Source organism: Schistocerca gregaria, chromosome 5, assembly GCF_023897955.1.
Source record: "Schistocerca gregaria isolate iqSchGreg1 chromosome 5, iqSchGreg1.2, whole genome shotgun sequence".
NCBI lineage: Eukaryota > Metazoa > Arthropoda > Insecta > Orthoptera > Acrididae > Schistocerca > Schistocerca gregaria.
The window spans coordinates 520,121,753-520,147,077 of record NC_064924.1 but is presented as its reverse complement, the minus strand read 5'-3'; the positions used below and the strand labels follow the sequence as shown (position 1 = coordinate 520,147,077).

General features: G+C 37.7%; 1 protein-coding gene across 7 annotated transcripts in view; it reads right to left on the bottom strand.

Moving 5' to 3' along the window:
* The window catches only part of LOC126272763 (methyltransferase-like protein 25B), a 96,551-nt gene that overhangs the window by 52,669 nt on the left and 18,557 nt on the right, over positions 1-25,325 (bottom strand). For all 7 annotated transcript variants that reach the window (XR_007549260.1, XM_049975883.1, XM_049975885.1 and 4 more), the window contains 2 exons: positions 22,787-22,962; positions 4,679-4,823 (listed from right to left, as the gene is read on the bottom strand). Coding sequence is in view for 6 of the 7 variants with exons in the window: in XM_049975883.1 (XP_049831840.1) it covers positions 4,679-4,823; positions 22,787-22,962 (321 nt within the window). In the remaining variant the exon portion in view is untranslated. The remainder of the gene's footprint in view (positions 1-4,678; positions 4,824-22,786; positions 22,963-25,325) is intronic.

The window sequence follows — 25,325 nt, the reverse complement described above, 5'->3', positions numbered from 1 at the left end:
CAATATTTGATACTAGTAGACTTGCTTTTTCTCTGGAATGCCATCATTTACATTCTCATTGCTTCTTTCATAATACGTTGCTTTGTTTCTGAGACAACACAACTCCTTCACTTCGTCTACTCCATGGTCCTCAGTTTCAATAAGTTTCTCACTAATCTCATTTCAGCTACTTATTACTTTCACCTTTCTTTGGTTTAGTCTCAATTTACATTCTGCTTGTGGTAGGTGATCATAACATTCAGTGGGACCTGGAAATAATCTCCTTGCTTTCATTGAGAATGGCAGTGCCATCAGTGAAACTGATCACTGACATTCCTTCACCCTGAATTTTAACCCTACTCTTGACCCTATTTTTTTATCTGTGTTATTGATTCTTTGATTGTACTTGTAAAAGACTGCTCATTGTCTTAAGCACTTTTCAATCAAAACACTTCATTGTTGGTCTTACATTATTACTGCTCATTCTTGGTTCTTATACATAAATGTGTATTGCCTGCCTTTCCCAACAGCTTCCATCTACTTTTCTGAGAACTTTGAACATCTTTTGCCATTTTACAATGGCATATGCTTTTCCTATTTTGACAAATCATATGAATACAGGAAATGTATTTGTAGTTGTGAATACAAACCACCTTCAGCTTTATATTACGACGACAACAATGAAAATTTGTGCTGGACCAATGTTTGACCCAGATTTCCTACAGCTATCCATGCATGAATTACTGCCAGATCCAAACTTACATAAATCATTGTTCTTGTGATGTATTCGTACATTACATATATTCCCATCCAGAAAGTGCATATTTGTTGAGAGTTGGTGAATAAATACGAAAATCCAGTGCCTTTGTTATTAATAAGTACGAAGTAATGTTCCTTTGACATGCATACACTGCAATTTTGTAAATCCTACAAAGGTGTCTTGATTTTCCTGAAGTCTTTCTTCCATAAGATCTGCCTCTCTGTTGCCTTTATCTTTCCTGAAGCCGAACAGAATGATGTATAACAGATCTTCAATTTTCTTTTCCATTCTGTGCATTATTCTTGTCAGGAGCTTGGATGCATGAACTGTTAAGATGACTGTGCGGTAATTCTCATACGTATCTGCCATTGCTCTCTTCAGAATAGCATGGATGATATTCTCCACAATACTTATGGTATGTCTCCAGTCCCATAAATTCTGCAAATTAACTTGAATAGTTGCTTGTTCTCCATCCCCAACTGATTTTACAAAGTGCAAAGAAATGTTAGCCATCCCTTCTGCCTCGTTTGATCACAAGTCTTCCAAAGCTCTGTCAAACTTTCTTTCGCATCGGGTGGCAGTTCCTCTCCGTCATAGGGGTCTTCATTATACTCTTTCCACCTATATGACCTCTCCTCTACAGTTAACAGCAGAATTTCTCCCACACTCTTAATGATGAAATCTGTGCTTTTAGCATCAGCTGAACCTATCATTCCAATGACTATTTCTTTTTCAATTTCATCAGACATACATTCTGAGAAATTTCTTCTTCGAATTATGGCCATATTTGATACTTTTCCCTCTGTCATTCCCACTACTAAGCCCATATACTTCTGTAGTACCACATTCAATTAGTTCCCCTGTTACAGCATTCCAATCCTCCAATATTATCAGATGACATACTGAGTTACTCATTCAAAGCCCACTCTTTCTATCTCAGCTTCCTGTTGCAACATCAGTGTGTATTAATGTTGTTGGCATTGTTTTGCAGTCAGTTGTGATGAGAATAATCTTATCACTGAATCATTCAAACACTCTGCCCTACCTTCCTATTCATAACAAATCCTACTCCCAATATATCTTTTTATGCTGCTGTTGATATTACCCTGTATTTGTTTGAGCACAAATCCTGAACTTCCTTGCATTTCACTTCACTGACTCCCACTATTTCTAGATTGAGCCTTTGCATTTCCATTTCCAGATTTTCTACCTTCCCTACCACATTCAGACTTGCGATATTCCACTTTCCAACTTGTAGAATTTGACTAGCAGAATTTTAGTGCTTTGTTTGTTACTCCACCTATTCCTTCCGGTTCCCTTCGCCTTGGGAAACTAACCCAGAATCCTTTGCAAGTGGAGAGATCACCATGACACTTTTTCAGTCACAGGCCACATGTCCTGTGGATATTACCTGTTTTTTAAGCAGTAGTTTCCAGTGCCTTGTTCATTCTCATGCCACTGATCACTGCTGAGTCTTTCAGTCTTTAGGGGCAGTTTCTCACCCCAGTAGTAAGAGCCGTGAACCACTGTTTGATCCTTCGCCCTCTTTGACAAGGTCATTGGCAGAATGAGAGGTGGCTACTCATGCTGGAAGTTTCAGCCACCACAGCTAGCAATTTTTATACAGCTTTTACTGGAATCAAAATTGGGATCTAGGATTTAAAAAAATCATTCTTCCTAAAAGCTGAACTTCAGCTTCCTATCAGTACCAGCCAGAATCACATTATGCCAGAAATGCATAATAGGCCAAAATCACAATTGTGAATAAACACATTTAATAACACTCCAGGCAGACAATATAATTTCTAAAATTATTTGGATGTCCTACAGAATACTACCTTCCTGCTATGTGAGCCACGCTTGCAAGCAAATGGAGCTAAGAAATGAGTAATTTATAGAAGTCACAAAAAGTATAGATTGATAATCACTGTAAAGATGACATGTTGAGTTGCAGACAGTCACAACAAAAAGACTTACACAATGAGATTTTGGCCAAAGCCTTTTTCAGAAATGAAAACACAAAACACAGTAACACAAGCAGGCACACCTCATGCACACATGACAGCTATCTCCAGCCGCTGTGGACAGAATGCAACTGTCACACTGAACGAAAGCAATAATATGAAGTGCGACAGGGAAGAAGGAGGGTAGTACCTTTGTAAATTATTGGTGTAGCGAAAAAGATTGAGTAATTACCTGAATGTTGCAACAAATTAAGATTATATGCTGAACTAAAACATGAATATGGCCACCTTTGTTTCTCAGTAAATACCCTAATAGGTAAGAAATTCTACTCTATTTGTAGATTTGTAATTTCATAATTTTTCTTACAATACTGCACTGGTTCTGTTTCTTTAGTTCAAGGAATTAGATAACCTTTCTTTAAAAGAGATAAAATAATTAATTCCTTCAACATCCTCAAGAAATATGGTGTAGAATATAATGTGGCCATCAATGAAATCAGACTGCATGTGTCAAGCAACATCACCAATCAAAGAAGCAGAGATAAACTCTACCTTAAAATCAAATGCAAATCATAAAAACAGCAACATAAGAATTAAAATGTTTGTACGTAAAAAGTTCTGACAGTTTGTCCTGGCTGGTACTAATGTTTAACCAAGTTCAACTTTTAGTAAGAATTATTCTTTATTTGAATGCAACGAGAGAGAGAGAGAGAGGGAGGGAGAGGGGGGGAGAGTCAGAGAGAGAGAGAGAGAGAGAGAGAGAGAGAGAGAGAGAGAGAGAGAGAGAGAGAGAGAGAGAGAAACGCAAAGTGCTGACAGGGAAAAGAGTTAGCTACACAAACGAAAATGAGTTCAAGGCGTAGTTATACAAAGTTTCAGAAATCACAATTGTAGATTTGTAACTATTTCTTGAATTCTATTATGGAATTAAAGTGAAAGAGAACATATTGATGTTATGATAGTGAGTTGCTCCAAACAGTCCCAAATCGATACCAGCATTTAAACTAAAAACTTTTATTTGCACAGGAAAAAGTATTGTTAGGTGTGGTCTTTAGGAGTAGTAGTAGTAGTAGTACGTTATTCTGTCTTATGGCAGGTCTAGTCATGGGTTAAGCCTCTTCCACTTTTGTCTGTCCATAGCCAGTCTTTTCATTTCTGAATATTTGTCCCCTTTAATATTGTCCAGCATTTGATATCTTCTTTTTCCTCTTCCCCTTTTCCCCTCCACCATTCCTTCTATTCCTTCCTTCAATAAACAGTCCCTCCTCAAACAATGTCCAATCCAGTTCTGTATTCTCTTTCTGATGACTTTCAGCATGTTGCTTTCTTCTCCAACTCTTCTTAATACTTCTTCATACCTTACTCGGTCTTTCCATTTCACTTTTTCCATTCTTCTCCATTTCCACATCTCTAGCACCTCCAATCTTCTTTCACCTTCCTTCCTCAATGTCTAGGTCTCCACGCTAAACAGTGCAACGCTCCAAATGTAACATTTGGCCAGTCTTTTCATCAGATCTTTGTTTAGTGGTTCATAAATTAATTTCTGTTTCCTCTTGAATCCTTCTTTCATCATTGCAATTCTTTTCCTAATATCTGTTGAGCAATACCCAAGTAATTGAAGTTATTCACTTGCTCTATTTCATCCCCGTCTATTTTCATACAGCATTTTCTCCCCTTTCCTCCAATTACCATACTTTTCGTACATAAATAGGATAAAAACAGATTATTGTGGAACAGAGACACAGCATATTTTTCCATTTTTCAAAAAATAAATAAATAAATAAACACAGAAGTAATCATTTAACAACAGCCCCCACCCCAAAAAAGGGGCACAAGGGTGGGATTTAGGCATACAAAGGACTGAAAATCATTCTATCATTTATGTGGACACATCTGCTCAGGCAACCTCTTTGAATATGTATTCTAGCAAATACCTAGTGTTGCCAAGACCTATTTACCTGCAAAAAGTACTTACTTTTAAATTTTCATAATCGCCAGCATGAAGACGATCTCTGTATGTCTCTATTGCATGGCATGCTATTTCACGTGCTTCAAAACTCAACATATGTGGCCTCTTGGATACAAAAGTGCTTAGTGGATAGCCCATGAACTTTGGTGTACTGTAATCAATACAAAGTCTTGATTAATAATACACATCACTATCATTTTTTGTCATTATCTATAATGACAAAAAAGTAAGCCAGATGAAATGGTGATTAACAATGACTGATGATCTGCTAAAGATGGACGACCGAAATATAAAATTTGAAGAAAAAGTAAAATATGGTGAAAATTACAGCACGAAACATAAAAGCAAAACTTTAAATCAATAAACATATGTGGAAAACCGGAATCAAATACAGTGTGTTTTCCACATACCTCTCTAAACCACTGAATTGATTCTAACCAAATTTGGCACACACACTATCTTTCAGTAAGTACTGCTGGGGTACGGCCTACTGATAGTGAAGTCGGCCTAAGTTGATCCCTGACAGCTGGCAGCCCTGTTGTTAGCTTTCAACTATGAAACGCAAATGGCTGCACCAAATGCAGTAGTTGTCTATAGAACTCCAGTGACACAGAGCCATTACCGTATAGATGTTTAGAAAATTGCATAATGTGACTAGTTGTCGCAGGCGCACGGAGCTTCTGTGTCCAGCCCATTTTGCAACTGTCAGGGATCTTCTTATAGTGCCTTGATTACAGCTCTCATAGGCGTGCACGTGAGAACGGCTGCCCTGCACAATAGGAGTGTTGAGCAGCCAGCATCGGAAAGTGTTCCAGGGGCTATGTCTGCTGATGAGAACTGCTGAGCAAAGAGAGGAGGCAGAAGGAGGTGATGAAAAGAGGGGGGTAGAAGGAAATGGATGGAGAGTGGAGGAGGAGGAGATGGTCAAAGAGAAAAGGGGAGGAAAAATTGGACAGAGACAGTGGTAGTGGGCAAATAGAAAAAGGGGGAAGGGGGCGGAGAGGGAAGAGATGGACACAAAGTGGTGGAGGAGCACATAGACAGAGAGATCTGGAAGGAGGATATAAACTGAAGGAAGAGATGACACACAGAGGCAGGAGGAGGGTGAGATTGACAAAAATTGGGGGAGCAGGAGATGGATAGAGAAGTGGAGAGTGGGGAGGAGGATTCTGATAGAGAGAGGGGAAGGAACAGTATAACCACACCCAGCATTGAAAAATAATTGCTAAAAGAGAGAGAGAGATTTTTAAGACATAATTTTATAATTATGTTAAGCAATGACTTCATTTGGAGGATGACAACAGAAAACATGAAAAAGTAAAGCAAATATGTGCACAAGTGGCAATGAAGGAGATATCACTCTCAATTCAGCATTATCAGAAAAATACAAGCAGTATGAAACTAAATGTTTAAATTCAAATCTCAGAGTGCTGATGACAAGGCACAGGTAAGTAGTAGGCCAAACATGAAAACATATACAAAGTTGAGTCTGAAATCTTCCAACCACTTCTGCACTGCTGGGCATGAAAAATTATGTTAATGCATGTAGATCCTGCCATCATGCTTGTGATGCTAGCACTGAAGCAACTTTTTACAGCTACATAAACTCATAAATGGGTGATATCAAACTAACCACACCCAGCATTGAAAAATAATTGATAATACTAACTAACCAATGTGCCAGAACTCTGATCACACACAAAAAAAAATTGTGTGTGACCTAATGAAGCTTAACAGGATACACATATTTTCAATAAATATAAGTGATTTATCGTTTAGGATTAACAACACTTCTGAGGTTACTCCCTGAGAATGCAGATGTCTACAAAAATCTGTCATTTTTGAATGGTTTAATCAAGAAAGGAAGGAAGATTAGAGTTTGACATCCCACTGACAGCAAGGTCATTAGAGATGGAGCACAAGCTTGGATTATGAAAGAAAGGGGAAGGAAATCGACTGTGTCTTTTCAAAGGAACCATTCCAGCATTTGCTTGGAGTAATTTAAGGAAACCACAGAAAACCTAATCTGGACGGTCAAACGGTGCTCTGAACTGTCATCCACCCAAATGTGAGTCCACTGGGCTAATGGGTAATTTAAGAAAACATAGAAAGAATTGGGCAATATTTCTTCTAAGTGTACAGACTGGCAGCTCTCTCTGACTGGTAAATGCTAGGTAATACCCACAAACACAAAAAAGAACCTATAGTTTATAATTATAGCATTGGTGCCAAACTTTTGGAGCCTCTCATAGTGTTTGAATATCTGAGTAGTAACAATATGAAATTTAATGAACTTGTGAAAGCAGTAGCATGAATGAGAGATGTGGAGGGTTTTTCCATTAGATGCTAGACAATTTTAGCAACCTTCTTCAGTAAATCACATTGAAGACTAGTGTGATTTACTCTGGAGAACTGGCCCAATGTTTAGTGTCCTTGACAAGTTTGTCTTGCACCAGATGTCAAGCAAATTCAGTAAAGACGTGCCAGATTCATATATCCCTTATGGAAGCTTGTCACAGATGCTCAGTGAACTGAAATGGCATTACTAGTTTCATTGTATATTTTATATCAAGCTAGATACAAACACAAGTTGTTATTTACACATAAGATAGGTCAGTTACATTATATGGTGCTCGGAATAAAGTGAACAGGTGTGGAACACTTTCACAAACAGTATAAGCTGGGAGTTCTAAGTCAACAATTCTACAATGGAGATCAAGCCTGTCGTAAGCAACATATCAAATGCCCTAGAATAAAAGTCCACAGTGAGGTTACCAACACAACATTAATGGTGTGTAAAGGAGCGCTTCATGTAGGGTATGTGAACAGGTTTCCTGGCTATGGTGCCTGCTGATTTAAAGTGGGCAAGAAACCAGAGTTTGCCGATATCAGTCACACCTCCTGCCAGCGTCTGCTGACTCACATCTCAATGTCCATGCCCTGCCCGCTATAGAGGCTACTAATCGATCCTCCTCGATACTTGGAGAGAGATACAACAGTATATCTCGTGCAAGGATCATGAAAATAAGATAATGATAGTACATATGGAGGCACACCAACAGCCATTTTTTCCTTTGTCTTTACGAAAACAAGAAATGGAAAGGAAGGGGTTAATATAGGCACAATGTACCCTCCACAATGCCGCTGTGCAATTGTTTACGGAGGACACACAGGATACCAACAATCTCGCAAGAGGGTGTAGAGAAGGGTCACTAGATGAAACTATACATATCAGTACATATACTCAATAGAACAATCTTCTATGTTCTTAACTCTTGCACTGCAAGCGATGTTCCTTTGGCAGTACATGTCAAAAATTTCTCTACATGACAATCACCATATTTCTTGTACAAATTGTATCCACACATTAAGTTTTGACGCACATATAAGGTGTATATGCAGGCAAGGAAAAAAAGTCCCACATTTCTCGGTTAAAAAAGCACTTTTCCCAAGTGAAAATACACTTCTTCCTATCTTCTGAGCATGAAATTCTTCTAAGTGGGTGGTCCTCAATGTGTTGAGTTTTAAATGAGAGTCAAATGATCTGTGATTTAAGAGATTCATCCAACATTCTTACATGTAACATAATTCATCTTGCTTAAAAGGAAATTTACTTTGAGGGCAACGCTTTTCAAAGCACAATGCAGAATATTTTCCCACAACCTGTTAGAAATACGTTCATTTCTGGAGCTGCCAGAGAGCAGCAGAAAACAGGCGTTACTGCACGTGGGCAGTTACTATGACATAGGAAGCCCATATAAAGGGTGTTTAAAAATGAACATACTGGTTTTAAGGTGTTGTAGCATTTATTACGTTCAATTTACAATTGTAAGTAATACACCAAATGAAAGAACAACTCAAACAGTTTTGTTTGTATACCTGTGCGCAATGGGAAGAGTAGGGAATGACAAAGAGTGACTGAAAAAAGTGTTAAACGAGTGCGAGTCTTTCAAGCTTAGCCCTAAGAAATATCCCTGGGAGACTTTATGGGCCTTTATTTTTCGGTGAATCACCTGTAACTTATGTTTTTTATCTTGATGTGCTACAGCTATGGCCCATGCCTCAACAGGAAGAAGCTGAACAACACATCTTTATTTGGGAGCAAGATGGTGACCCGCCTCACTGGCATAGCTCAGTACACAACTGGTTAAACAACGTTGTATCCGACTCGTGGATTGGGTGTAAGGGGCCAGTTGATGCAGCATTTTATGCATGACTTCCATTTTCACACATGACCTGATGCGATCATGTGTATGTGCCTCTGATACCAGCTGATCTTCCAACTTTAGAAACAGTTTATTGCAACAGTTATTTTTGACACACTGCACAAGGTTTCAGAACAACTCGCCTATCGACTCGATGTGTGATCAGTGTTCACACTGAATCATTGTAAGAAAAACAGTTTTTGTTTCTCTTTCATTTGGTGTGTTATTTATAACTGTAAGGTGAAAGTAATATGTGCTATAAAGCCTTAAAATCCATGTATTCATTTTGAAACATCTTGTATATACAGTATTAAGAGATCTTACATGGTGTCATAAAGGAAATATATCATCAGAGGATGCTAGAGCATCAGAATTTCGTAAACCATACTAAAAAGCATACTTCAGCTTAAAGTGCACATTCATATGTCCAGATTCACAATGAAGTAGGCCCAAATTGATATCAAGCTTTTCAGTGTGATATCCGGGATACAAATTTTCTTGGAGTACCAGTACTGTATTATCTCATGCTTGGTTCTTTATTGTGGCATAATGCCATACATGCCAGAAGATGAAAATGTGCACTTGAAATTCAGTGGAAAGTGTTTCTAATAAACTGACTATCGTTGTGGAAAAGGTTAATAAAAATCACATTTATTTAGCAAACTGACAAAAATAACTTCATTGTTCTGCAAGGCAATTAATGCTTGACTCAGGGTGTATATGCTCTGAGACAACTGGGAAATCTGGGAAAAACCCAGGAATTTTTTCATCTGGGAGAAAACTGGGGAAAAAAACCAGAAATCCCTGGCATAACAAGGAAATAAAATAAAATCAGAAAACTGAAACTAATAATTTATTTCCGCCTTTCATAATTACAAGAATTTATTTTAATTCACTTAACAACTCTCAGCCACAGAAATCTGTTTTGTTTTCGTTTGACATGAGAGCTGCAAATGAGGTGGAAACACCAAAATCACTAAACGTAAACAGGGCTCATGTTGAGAGAGACTCCCTCCCCACTACAACCCAGACTGCTCTGCACATACACGAATCTGGCAGCTTGGGTGCACCAAAAAATAAATCAATAAATTTGCAGGATAGCATTTGGCTGCTTGTTACTACTGCTGATAAAGCTAACAGACGCACTTCAAGTAGCCAGAAGTGGGAACAAGTACTGCCCATACGCAACTCAACTGTGCATGCCCATGAGCCTGCTGGCAACTTCTAAAACAAACTTAATGTAAACAACTGCCACGTCATACTTATCAGCAGCACTTTACTGTTATGGAGAAATGCATTGTTTTTGTCCTATAAAGACTTTGACACTGTAGACTAAAACAATGAAAGATTTTCAGAATTCTAAAAAATTCTGGGGTTTTTCCTGGTTTCCTGCCAGATGAAAAAAATTCATGTTTTTTTTCCCAGATTTCCCAGTTGTCTCAGAGCATATAGACCCTGGAATAATCAAAATGCTTGGTATGAAGTGGATCACTCCAATCACAACCATAACCTGTGGAATTAGCTCTCCGTTTGACCACACAGCAGTCACATAAACAAAACCACAGGAAGACTCACAAGAAAAATCAAAAGGTTCATATTGAGTAACATTAGTAAGCAAGCACGTGGTCCACCTCAAGCTCTCCATAATTTCACTAATATAATGTTCATACAGTGTACTAAGGAGCTGAGCCCATGTTTCTTTGCATATTTTCAGCTATACCTCTACCATTTTCAATGTTCTTTTAGTAAAAAAGCAAGTGCCTCTAAACCTGTTGGTGAGGTGGAGGAATGTATGCCCATATCAAACTGTCATCAATTATATATGTCCATAGATTGGTGTCAGAAGCCACAGAAATGAAATAAAATAAAATCAGAATCAGGTTTAACTTCATTCCAAATTTGGCTGTTTCCGCTCACAAATCTCGCACAAAGAAAAATTTGCTAAATTAGTGAATGTAATTTAACAATGAAAATAATCAATTTTTGAGAATACAATGTAATTGGATAGATAAAGAAATCTACACACCAAGTGGGGGTAGGACAGCACACACATAAAAAAAAGTTTTACTTATGCAAGGTTTCGGAGTCATTAGCTCCTTATCCCAACAGAAAAGTTGAAGGGGAAAGAAGAGGGGTGAAGGAAAATGACTGGAGAGGTTTAGGAAAAGGGGTAGAGAACTTCTCATCCAGTCCGGTAAGTCTCACCTGACCCAGGATTCTGGATAACTTTTCCTAACTCTATCCCTTTTCCTAAACCTCTCCTTTCTTTTCCTTCATCCCTCTTCCTTCCACTTCAACCCTTCTACCAGAAAAAGGAGCCACTGCTCCGAAAGCTTGCATAAGTAAAATTCTTTTTTATGTATGTTTTCTCCTGCCACTGCTTGATGAGTAATTTTTTTATCTATCCAGTTACATCATAGTGAATGGAATTTGCTTTGAAGTCTGAGGAAATCCATACAATTGTGTAACAATCTAGAACATAAGTTCCCATGTGATGCAAAACCTGTTGAGTCCATAGCCACTACATTCTGGTGGTATAAGTATGGACTTGCTGCTCATGTAGAACATGTTACATGTGAGGCACAATCATATTGTGTGCAATGGTTCCTGTATTTGTATTCAGGTCCTATTCAAGTCAATGAAATACATCCACTTCAAAGATGACACTGTGTAGACTCCTTGGAGCACCAACAGTGATCTGTTGACTATGAATGTCCCTGTTCTCTTGGTCACTGCTGTACTGCAGCAAAAATATGTATGAGCTGGCATCTCATGACATGGAAAACACTGCCAATACAGTTGTCAAGCTTCTCTCCAATTATGTTGTGTTTAACTATAAATTAAAAACATGTTGGTACATTCTGACCACACATATACAAGCTTACAAACTGTGGTACTGAACCATCTACATTAATGACTGAATGACAAGTGATAATTGAATGCAAGAGAATTCTTGTAAAGAATCCCCCACCACCTTCACTTCATTCACTCTATGTTCATGCCTACGTATCTGCAGTCTTTTCCTCTGTTCTGTCTCCCCTTACCAGTCCACTCTTCAACATCACTGTGTGCTACATACAACTCCTCTGCCTGTGCCAGAGGGGATGACCAGTGCCACCCTCCAACCCTCCTCACTTCCTTTCACACCCCAGTCACTCTACCTGATAAAACCCTTAAATCCCTCATCCAAGTCAATCCACAGTACTACAATGTTGTCAGTCAAGACAATTTATCTATGTAAGGCATAAGTGTGTGTGTGTGTGGGGGGGGGGGGGGGCATGTGTTGTGGGCACATGCACTTTGTAATAGTTAGCTTTGAAGGAGGACACTGTCCAAAAAATTTGCAGCATTTTCAATCCTGTTGATGTACCTACTGAACACTTCAACTACATGGTGAGTTGGTGTTCCTTCACTATTTCATTATTTACTTACAAATCACTAATATTTTCATAAGAGTTGACAATGTGGCTTGATTTTGTCTTCTTATAACATGGAAACAGTTCATTTTCAGACAAACATCCCTACAAAAACTTTGTCAACAGAGCACCTTTTACAACCTCTACGAATGTTTAATGGAATGGTGTAACATTATGAGTGCAGATACAAAATCAATCTGCAGGATATTAAGCATCTGTCCTAATTCAACAGTCACAAAATACTGCATCAAAAGGAAAATTCATGTGAGAAAGCTATAACATGACTAAGAGATGGAATGGCTGGCTAGAACACACTTTTAGGAGGTGAATGTCTAAGGGCTGCTGATAGATGCGTATAAAGCAAAAACAACTATCCTAGCTTTCAGATCTGTTAGCTTCTTCTTCATGGAGGAAAATGAGATAGGCTGAGAGAGGTTAGAAAGCAGGAGTAAGTCACTTGTACTCTAGGTTGCAAGGACAATGGAAGACAAAGGACCTGCCACCCCTCGTCTTCACAAATGGTCCCCCCTCAGCCTGAAGCCTGAGTGAACTGCCTTGCCTTTCTAACATCAACCAACCTATCCCTCTTTCCTTCCTGTTGAAAGTTAGGATAGTTGTTCCTGCTTTTGAAGTGTGTCTACCGGCTGTTCTAAGAATTTTATCTCCTAACAGATAAGTATGATCCAGCCATCGTGTTTCCTTGTAATCATAGGTAACTCGACAATTATAAGTGAGAGCATGCAATAGTACTCTGTTTTTTTAGGTAGGAACACAGAGTGAAAACACACGTGCAATTTACTCTTGAGAGTAAAATATGAACATTAAGAGCTACACGAACATGCATGCAGCACATTGATAAACCACATGGGAAAAGATGGATGAGAGGATGAATCAGTGACTTCCTTACATGAACTTGAGGTAGGAAGGTAGGCACACACAAGTCTTAATAATGCGGAATTATTTCCAAAGTCTGTTAGTTTCCTCTATATCTGAGCACCTGGTATATCTTTGTGGGTTTCTTACAAAATGTATAAAAACTTTGATATATTAAGATCTGTCCCTTTCCACCAGATGTTTCCATTGTAGCATGTTTCACACGAGAACAATTGGCCAAGTGTGTTACTGCTTAGTAAACAATTTATTTTCCAGGCTAAGTTATTATTCTCAAAGAAACTTTAAGTAATGAGGCATCCATGGAGAGACGCTGAGTACTACTGTGAAAACTACTACCTCTTAGGCTGAGTGCAAAATAAGAATAGTTATGGGGAAAAACAAACTGGAGTTTTTTTTTTTTTTTTTTTTTTTTTTTTTTTTTTTTTTTCACTACTTGGGTAAAACAGTTCAGTTTATTTCCATGCAGAAGAAACAAGCTTTTGTTGGTAAGAACAGGAGTATAGCCTAAGTTTCATATTGAAAATGTTTCACTCTACTAAAAGCAGCACAACGTGGCTAATAGATTTGCTCGGAGATTAGTAATACCAGAAGACAATAACATAATCCTATAAACTTAAAATACTGAGTAACAATCACTCTTATTTCTTTAAATGTACAAGATTTTGGTATTATCAGCAGAATCTGCAAGGATTCAGTAAAACCAACTTCAATATTCTGATCTAGATCTTGAGACAGAAATTCAGGGTTGAAAAAAGTATTCATAAAGCCATTATTTGTGTCTTACAGGTAATAGTGACTATTGGCAAACTTTCTAGCTCCAAAGTTTTCTTTTGAAAACGTTGTACAATCATTTAATCAGAATTTAGTGACCAGACATAATGTCATGTGCCAGATACCAACAGCACTGCAAGCACAGCATGCCAAAGAGACAGGTGTATCCTGATTCTGCAAGGTAGTGTAAATTAGTAAGTGATAACATACGTATCCACCCTCCAGCTAAACCACCATTACAAAACTCTATTCTTTACTGTATTGAAATGGTAAACATGAGAAGAATTGCTGGCCAGTACTTAATTTTATGAGATGAAATGTTTATTCTGCTGACATTAAAACTAAAATTGATGACATTAACCTAGCTTTTGGAATTAACAGTTCCTTCCCAGCATCAAGTGCACATTCAACCCAATGAATTTAATCCACAATGTGAGGAGGATGTAGTTTGTGCTGAAGGTGGTTCTGAGACACTGAGGGGCTGTTTTTCATAGCGCAACCTGCGCCCACTTGTTCACATTATCATGAACATGAACCACGAAGTTCATTTCAACATTCTCAGCGAACAAGTGTCATTATTTCTTCTATATCACCATGATGAGTATGCCATGGATATATTGTATCCCAAGAAGACAATGGTGGTGCCCACAGAGCAGCATGCATACTTAACTGTTTCGGCGAACACTTAGGTACTCTACTGAACCTCAACTGGCTCACTATGTCACCCGATTGTAATTGGAACAGCAGGTGTAACATAGCAATCAACATCCCTACAATCAGGTATTTTGCTTCAGTTGGATACAGCATACCTGAAAAAAACTCGTGGACTCTCTTCCTCATCAAAGTGGGGTCATTACCAAGGCGGGGGGGGGGGGGGGGGTTGTCTCATGGGGGTTATTAATTTTTTGGCCAGTGAAGTTTATTGTAAACTAGGGATGGAGTGAATTAAGAAGCAAACACACACAGATAAACCTACTCTATAACATATAGGTTACATAAAAGATCAAATTATATCATTAAAATGGTTTTCTATTACAACTGATGAGGGAATGGTCCAGTCTCAGATGTGGAAACTTGATCCGCAATTTTTTGCATGAAAAGACAACAATCAAATAAATACTGTCAAAATTTTAGCTCTTTTTATAATGTTGAAAACTGCTATTATCACAGCCTGCCAGGTTGTTAGTGAGATGTACTCTCCTAGTGGAGTCAGAGCAGTCTGCAGATGCACTTCATTACTAGAGCAAAGCTGCGGCTGGTGGCATGTTGGCTGTAGTGGCTGGCACGGAAGTAGAGCCCTCAAGGTCACGACCACTGCCTGCCGCCAATTGGAGCTGCGGGCTGTGATTTACTCACCTCTTGGCTTTGTCGCCATGTAGGTACTGTTAAAGGTGTGGTAGGTCAGAGCAGCTGAAAGCTGAGTGTTACCGTGCTATATCGAGTGTTCTCATCCGATCTCAGTGTCTTACTGTCTTTAGAAAGGTGCTTTGACATGTGGAGACATGAATGAGTGTTTCAATTCTCCAAGAAAGGGATACGAATGTGAACGGAAATCAACTGACTTTGACGATTTTAACAAAGAGCTCATGCGTAGAATTGTAGTTGGATAATACAGCAGAGAAGAATAGCCAAAGGCTAAAAAAAATACAGGCTGAGCTCTGTGAAAAAATTAATTACTTGGGCTCAAAGACCTCCGTTCTTCGTCTTCTCCATTCCCTTGGTTTCCGATTCAAGGAGTGTAATGCCGGACGGAACTTCTTAATGGAACGCAGGGACATTACAGCAGTGAGAGCAAAGTTTATGCATACAATGCACTTCTTGCGTGCTGAAGACACCAGGCCTGTAGTGTACTTGGATGAAACTTGGGTTTCACAGAACCAAGCCAGTTAGTATATATGGCACGACTCGAAAGTAAACAGCAGTTTGAAAGTGCCTACTGGTAGAGGTGGCCAATTAATCATCACCCACGCTGGTTCATTAACCACAGGCTTCATGCCAGAGGCCAAAATTGTTCCTCCTGGTGGAAAAAGTTCTTGCCAATCCAATTACCATTCAGAAATGAATAGAGAAGTTATTAAAAATTGGTTTATTCGACTGTTGTCCGCACTGTAAGATGGGTCAATTACCATGATGGATAATACCAACTACCACTCCATTCAGATAGAAAAGCTGCCATGTTCAAATTGATGCAAGGCAGACAGCATGGAGTGGTTAAAGTGAAAGAATGTTTCATTTTCAGTTGATGAAATGTAGGGTGAACTCCTGTTTAAGGAAGAAATCGTAGGTGTCAAAAAGACTTAAAAATTAGATCAACTGGCAAATGAAATGGGACACCAAGTGGTACGTCTACCACCGCATCACAGCCAGTATAATCCCTTTGAACTGATATGAGCCCAAGTAAAGTGAGAAGTAGCAAAAAGAAATACTACTTTCAAACTTGCTAATGTCGAGAAGCTAACACACAAAGCTCTTGACAATGTTACTCAGCAAGACTGGGAGATGTGAGTAAAACACGCAGAAGCATTGCAAGAAACTGATTTCTTGAACCAGGGTTTAAGAGACACCATAGTGGAATCTGTGATGATACACCTAGCTGAAACAAGCGACAATGAATCTGAAGACACGACGGAGCCAGAAGATCCTTCAGTTTAGGTAAGTGCTGTCTATGTAAAAAGCTGACTTGACTTAAATGTCTGTCTATTCATTTCAGTTATAGAGAACATACTGCGAATGTTTTTCCCTTGCAGTAAATGTCTGATTAATTTATCACAAGTGGTGGCAATTAGTTTACTCGACGGTAACTGCCAATTAAAAAAAGATTGTTAATTCTGCATTAATTAACAACAGTTTTTCCTGAAAACCTGCATCGAATGTCTTTACATTCGGACATAATCTTACTGCATTCGGTTTATTTGTACTTTCGAAATTTAACTCCTTTTCTTCATAGAAAGATTTACTGGCTGTTTCGTACTGACGGTAATGAAGTCCATAAAACGACAAAACATTGTGGTGCTTCTGTATCATCTGTATACATAAACAGTGCAGTAACATCAGAACAGACCCAGCACCTATTCTGATTCTCCAGAAAGAAAATAGAACTCTATGATATTTGATGACTTTTACAAAAAGGTAGTACGTATAATTGTATTACTTTAGTATGACAGAGGATAGTATCCAATGGTTAGAGAAATACAGAGTAATGTCCGTGATAAAACTGATTATTCTGGCCAGTCACTTCAATGCACTGTCTTCTCCGCCCGCTTGGTTTTTAATTCAGAAACTGTAATGATGGATGAAATTTGTACCACAAGACAGGGACATTGCAATAGTAAGAACGAGGTTTTTGTGCACCAAGCGCATATTGTGTGCTGAGAATAATAGACTTACAGCAAATTTAAATAAAACTTGGGTTTCACAAAACTTTTCGAACAAATATTTTGCTCGATTTCAGTGAAAATATTGGCTTCAAAATAAGTACAATTACTTTTGCGCAACATATGTTGGCATTTTGAGTGATGGATGCAATGACGAAGGATATGTATTAGCCGCCAGTAAAATATTTTTGGGAAGTAGGGAATATTCTTGGTCATATTAAAGGAAGCTGTCCGAACAAAACTCTTGGCGAGGGCCAACAAAGACTTGCGCACCGCTGCGCACAGAATATCATGGAAGTAATTTGCCTTAATACGTGATACGATACAATAATGAGTCTGAAATGTTACCAAAAATAATTTTGTAGTTTTAGTAAAAACTTTCTCGCAGGAAGTTTCTTCGCAGTCCTACAGAATGAAAATTCATAAGCGACTACATTTTTCACTATGCAGTCAGCACGGTTTAACATGTCTTATAATATTTTATTTTTATCTCGGAATACTTTTATGTTTCCAAAATTCAACAAGCAGCATGTGCATCTGTAAACTTTGAGTATGTTTAGTGATTCTGTTACTACCACAGGTTGAAGTAAAAAATTGTTTTCCTCTAAAATTTCTTGTAATGGTAGTTTTCATTTTTTTCCCTAGCAGCTAGTGAGAATTTTCTTTTGGAAAGTATTCCATCATATTCTAGACTAAAAATAAGACGGCAAAATGACCTTGAAGCCCTATTTCCGTACTGGCCACTATAACACATAATATGACATAACATGATCTAATTTGCAAAGTTAACTTTATTTTTCAATAGTAGTTGCTCTAAAACAATTGTTTACAACTAGAATTCTCTCAAATTTGCAACCCATTTAATGTAAAGAAATAACAAAAATTACCTGTCCCTTTCGTGGTATCCTGAAGTGTTAAAAGTAGAGATAAAACTGTATTAATATTCATACATGCCTACTAACAGAACCTGACTTTGAGCAGGTTCTAAATTTTCACATTAATGTGGAATTCGATTAATATTCTAAGTCTCACAAAGAAGAAATATGAAGATTGACATCATCCATTTCTCCTGAAGACCTATACATGTGTAATCTGCTGATTAATTTCTTGGACATTAATTCAAATGATGCTGACATTTTGATAGAAACTTTGGAAACATAAGAGGAAACTTGAAAAAACGATGACAGTTCCGGAAACTGCAGTTAGAGCGAAGATTTTTGAGTAATTGCGAGTCCAGAACAAGAATAGCTTTTTAGTGCAAAGAAACAATATACTGTAATAGCTTTCAGTAATACGGAAAAGGCTGTGAATTTTTGCTTAAGCAAAGAAAGGAAGGAGCAGTATGCACAAGAAGTTCCATTTCATGCAATATGAATGTGAGTTGTACTAATGGAATACAGACTTACACATGGAATTAGTGTGCACAAAATGAAAATTCGAAAAGTATAAAAGAAAAATTAGGGCAAAAATTTTAAACTGCATCTGACAAACGAAGTACTATTACCAATGAAGATCCACAAAATTAGGCACTCTAAATTGCTATGGACATGAAAATTAATTATTTCTAGGTTTCCTCAAGTTGGTTGAGCAGGTTCAAGAAATCTTACAGTACAGGATGCAGCAAAATTACAAGGTTTAGTTTCAAGTTAACATGTAGAGCAGATGGCAAACTGTAAAGAAATTCATACATGATCTGAAGACAAAGCTGCTGTTATTTCCACAACTGTTATGTATAAGGAGACCAGTCAGGTTTCGTCAAAGAAGTGCATCCAAAATGCACTTTTATTTCTTAAGAACAAAAATTAGGAAAGGACTATACACATGCATAAATCTTTTAATTGATGTAACAAAGATGTAAGCATTACAATTGAATCATTGTCATGCCAACAGCAAAAAATAATTCATTATTCATGCTGGACTCTTGGCCTGAACATATTGATATCTTCCAGGATGATAGCGGAAAGAGATTTTTGGGAAACTGATAGACAATATAATTTCCAACGGCTTTTTGTCAATTCAGGTTTATCAGTGAAACAGTATTCCTAAACTTCAGTCATTTGTACATGATCAATTTGCATTGGTATATTTTATGAAATTGATCAAGTTTGACTGGTATGCAGCACAATATGCAGAACAATGCCTGGGACAATCTTCCTACTCTATTCAAATTTAGGCTGAATAAAACTAGAAATGTCTAGATGCATTACTTTTTTTTTTTTTTTTTTTTTTTTTGACCTATTAAGTTGCAGACTGGCACAAAGAAAAGACTGAGGAAGGTTTTGGCTGAAAGCTTCAATGTGTAACTGTCTTTTCATTATACATATCTGCAACACAACAGGTCACCTTAATGGTGAGTAGCAATGTATCCTTTTACTAATATTGTTGATATTCCAAGCTGGAGTTTCCATTGTTCGATTTTACATTTTTTTGTCTCAGGTGCACCTGTTGTACAGTCAATGTTTGTTTTTCCCACTGAACAGACACTTTGCATTTTTGTGAGGACTATAAGAAATTAACAAAGAACTATTACATTGTGAGTACAAAATTCAAAAATTATCACAATGATGTGCATGGTGGTCCAAAAGTCTTTAAACAGCCTTATAAAATCGGAACGGTATATCGAAAAGTAAAATAAACTTCCTACATGTGAGGAAGCGGAGGGAGAAAAACTTATAGGCTATGTCACCAGTATGGTGGCCATCTTGGATTCAACTCTAAAATTTCCAATGGGAAGGTGACCATGTGACATATTAGACACATACAGAACTTCACCAGAAAAACAATGACATTATTATTTTGCACATAGTTTTATTCATTCTCAAGTTATAACCAATTATATGTGGCAGCAGTGATGCGCTTGGCAGCATGAGTGTCACATACCGAAAAGGCATGAAGTGGAGTTTTAAACGGTGCAAAGTGCAAATCCCATGTCCGACATGTTACATGCGTATAGACATTAGGTAACATTTACTTGTGGTCATGTTTTAACTGCTCTTTTCTCATTTACAGATTACAAAAATGTCATAACTGCATGAAGAATGCATCAAAAATTATCTTGAAGTCAGGAGAACGGACCACACAGGCCACTGCTAAGGATTTCAACAGTCACCGCCTGACCAGACTACCCATTTCTCACAGTGCAGTTGACAAACTTTTGGCCAAATTCCGGACAATAGGTTCTGTCCTTGATAAACCAAAAGTTTGAAGATCAAAATCCACCAATGACAAAGCAAGGATAGTGAGTGTGCTGGCACCATTTAGCAAGAGTCTGTAACAGAGCACTTGTCACCTGTAGCAAGAATGTAAGGTTAGCCTTACCTCAATACTGTGAATTTTACTGCAGCATGAACGGCACCCATGCAAACTTCAACTGCTCCAACTGAACATGGCACAGACTGTCGGGTACACATCGGAGGATGGGTGATGCAGCAATTGCAGATAACACTTGTTTCCTGTATCAGGTACTGTTCAGTAACAACTTTTCCCTCACTGTTGACAGAGGCTGGGACATTTCCAGAACTCTTCCAGCATGTTGAAGTTCCACTGCATTATGGACACAGCATGCAAGCGAACCTGGATGTGCAGTTCTGCCAAAAGTGGATTGGTCATAGAGGTGCAGTGGAGCAGAGTGGCTACCATATTCCCCAGGTTTAACTCCTTTGTTGTGGTGTCACATCAAAGGACTGGTTTATGCTGTGAATGTACAGGATCTGGTTCATCTTAAGCAGCTAACTGTTGATGTGTGCAGTCAAATTCAGCAGAATGTGTTGGTCGAAGTTCAACAGGACTGGTTTCAGAAGATAGCATTAATATTGCGACGTAATGGACAGCAAATCGAACCGTTCTCTCGGGGTTGTGTAACATCAGCTTAATGCCTTTTCGGTATGTAACACTCACACTGCCACACATAATTGGTTATGCTTTGCCACACCAAACTGGTTAAACTCGAGAATGAATAAAGCTGTGTTCAAAATAACAATGTCTTCGTTTTTCTGGTGAAATTCTCTACCTGTCTGACATGTCACATGACCACATTACCACTAGAAATTTTTTAGTCGAATTCTAGATGGCGGCTTTCAAGATAGCCGCCACGTTGGTGACGAAGTCTGTATGTTTTCCCCCTCCCCTTCCTCATGTGTAGGGACTTTGTTTTACTCTTTGCTACTCCATATGGATTTTATGAGGGTATTTCCAGACTTTTGGACCACACTGTACAGTTATACTACGCACACATGCCATAGGGTATTTGCTGTCAGTGAGGGAAGTGGCACATCATGAGCCTACAAACTGCTGCTGCATCACTAAGCATGTGGATAGTAGTATTTCATTTCAACAAATTAAATTTACAGTTCCCATGTAATTTCTGTGGTACTTGACAACATTATGCTCTCGTCACAGCCAATTTTGCTCATTTGCTGATTCATGCACTGGACAGAAATGGCTGAATAAACTACTGTTAAATACAGTTTTATGTGTACCACAAAAAAATACATGTAGTCCCTCTTAGCAGAAAAAATTATGACAACACTTTTCTTTTGGTGTACTCTTCTTGCATAAAAAATTTCATAGCAGTTTTCACATAGCATATTGGACTAATCCCTTGTGTGCCGCTTTTGGACACATAGGCTCTGGAAGAACACTTCAAAAGCTTGAATTCGTTATCCTTCTTCTATGTTCTACCAGCTACCAGAATATAAGAAATATTTGCTACAAGTGTTTACTGATGTTATGTGGAGTATTACAAATTTACTGTCCTGTTTCACACCTCCGTGTATACCAAAACTGTATGAGCAAATTATTAATGTGCATTTCCAGTTTAATTGCATTTAATATACCAGTAAGTTTACACACAGACATTGCTCATTCTTGAGACAACAGATGTCTTATATGTCACATTAGCCTTCTTCAGGGGGTGACATGATGAATTTTCTGATTCGTAACACTCAAAAAGTGAAAAGCATTTATTTTTTTTAACATAAAAAGTAAGATATACTCCTGTTTAGAATTTAATGTGAAAATAAATTTTGTTGTCAGCAAAAAATTCCTGTAAAATCTATATCCTTCAAAATGCTATGTCAGCTACGCCATATTCATCAGTATACCAGAACATTATAAGCAAGAGAAACATGAGTAATTTATAACAATCAATAAAATCAAATTTCAATGCTAGGCTAAAGGCACAGAATTCCCTGAGATATTATAGAGTTACTCAAATTCCCTGACTATTTTCAGGTAAAATTTAATTCCGAGAATTCCAGGTTTTGCAGAAGATTCACCACTCTGATCTCCCCCAACATGACACCCAGAGTCTACAGCATTAAGATTCACTGACTATATTTCTTTGCGCGCATCCATAACAGATTACAAAATTTCCTACCTTATGTGGTACAAATCAAAGTATAAGATAAAATTAGTCACAAAAAATATGGAATATCAAAACTAAAATTTACACACCCTTCAATATTTGTTGATATTTTCATGTAGCAACATCCAACAACATTGATGAATACAGCATCAGGGCAATCAGTAAAGAGCTTTAATAAAATAGGCGCCAAATCACCACAAGGATGTAAGCCTATTATTCCAAATTTTAAATCATTTTCACCAATTCCATATGCATTCCTCAGTTCCTGAAAATGTCAGAGCAATAAAAATACACAATCAGATCTTTTGAAGACCTAAATATTTAAAAAAAAACTCACTCACAACCCATCCTTTCTATTTACTAGAGAAGAGAATAAAGGTGATGTACTAGGTAGGTTTGGACAAGGATAGGCAGCAGCAGTGGGAGCTTTCTTGATGAAGATTCAAAATGAAATTTGGCATGAATAAAAGAAATAGCAAATATCTAATCAAGATAATATCCCAGGTTGAAATTAATGTTTATTCTACTGATTCAAACATCACCCACTTAATTGCAGCAAGATTTCATTTGATAATGCTCCTCTTCACTTATTTTGCCAAAAATAGAAAGGAAAGTTAAAGGCAAACAGATAATTCTCTCAGGATCACAGAGAGAATCATCAGACAGATGTGAACAAAATAGTACTGGTGCTAAAATTTTTACAGTTGACCATTTACCACACAGCTATTCAACTCCCCTTACGTTACTTATTATTAAAGCTTTTTTCTTCTTTCTCTTTATATTTTCCCATTTCTTTTTTGATACCTTCAGCTATCATTGCATTCTCTACTGATATATCAACATAAATTCTGACAGCAGATGAAAAGTTTGACAAATAATATGTCCAAATGAAGATAAGCATGTGTCTAAGACAAGTGCATATTAATGATGATGTAAATAAAATAGAAAGAAACTTCCACATGAGAAAAATATATTAAAAAAAAAGATTCCAAGACTTACCAAGCGGGAAAGCGCCGGCAGACAGGCACATGAACAAAACACACAAACACACACACAGAATTACGAGCTTTCGCAACTGGCAGTTGCTTCGTCAGGAAAGAGGGAAGGAGAGGGAAAAATGAAAGGATGTGGGTTTTAAGGGAGAGGATATGTCTGCTTGTGTCTGTGTATGTGCGGATGGATATGTGTGTGTGTGTGTGTGTGTGTGTGTGTGTGTGTGTGTGTGTGTGTGTGTCTGCCAGTTGCGAAAGCTCGTAATTCTGTGTGTGTGTTTGTGTGTTTTGTTCATGTGCCTGTCTGCCGGCGCTTTCCCGCTTGGTAAGTCTTGGAATCTTTGTTTTTAATACAAGTGCATATTATATGGACATATAATAAACACAATTTCAAAATTCAAATTTTATTAACAAAGATCTTATTAGGAGTTGATTTAAAAACAAAATAATATGGAATCATATAGAAACTGCAACTGGAGATATACGTGACTTGGAGTTACTGATTTTCAAATGATTTTGTGTATTGCCACGGTTGTTTCGACTACGGTACACTGCAAAAGTTGCACTATGAAGCCCTTACAATCCTCCACACTGTCGGGATCTCTCCCCATGTTATTTCCATATTTCTGGGGTCCTAAAGAAAGACATTTGTGGCTGTAGATCTGCTTTGGACAAAGAAGTGCACATCTGGGTACAATCACTGTTCCGCAGGCAAGTGCAAACTGTCTCACAGTGGGATAAATGTATTAACATTTATGGCGATTATTTTTGAAATAATACACAGTTAACTTACTTTTTTCCATCTGTTTCATTTTCATTTGACTGCCCCTTATAATTAAGCATTTTTCTATGTTGAAAGTGTTTAACGAACCTCTGTAGCACAGCAAACCAAATACTTCCAATTTTTCTATGATACACATTTCATTTCCACATAGAACTAGACTGCAAATGAAATGTTTTAGGAACTCTTAAGTTAATATACAGCACCCTAAGCATTCTCTACCTTTGCCCTATTTCATCCTCATTCTTCTTAGAATTTTGCACTTCTTATTGCATTCTATGTTATCAATCTTTTGTACTGGTTTACAAATGCCATGAATGATTTTTTTTCTGACATTTTCTATCACTAACAAAAAAGGAAAGAAGTTTGCAGTTTAATGGTCCATTGATAATAATGTCATTAAAGACACAGCTCAAGCATGGAATGAACAAAGATAGGGCAGGGTCCTGGCCATTTCCTTTTCAAAGGAACAGTTTGCGTTAAGTGATGTAGGAAAGCTACAGAAACTCAAAATGGGACGACAAGGCAATGATTTGAACACTGTCACTACCAAATATAATTTCACCTTCCTGATAACCAGCACACCTATCCCATTCCAGTTACTTATAAAAAGCTGGTGGGCATTGTGAAGACACTTCAAAGAAAACTTCTGGACAAAGGTGACATCCTAGACAGCTTTGATGCCACACCCCTCTTCACAAAGATACCTCTTAAGGAGTCCTTGACTTCAATGCAGACACAGTGGAACTGTTCTGCCAAGCATTCACTGTCACATACTTTCAATGTGGTGGTAAATTCTACCAACATATAGACCATCTTTTGCTTATCAGTCAAAATCAAGAATATGCTGGGCTC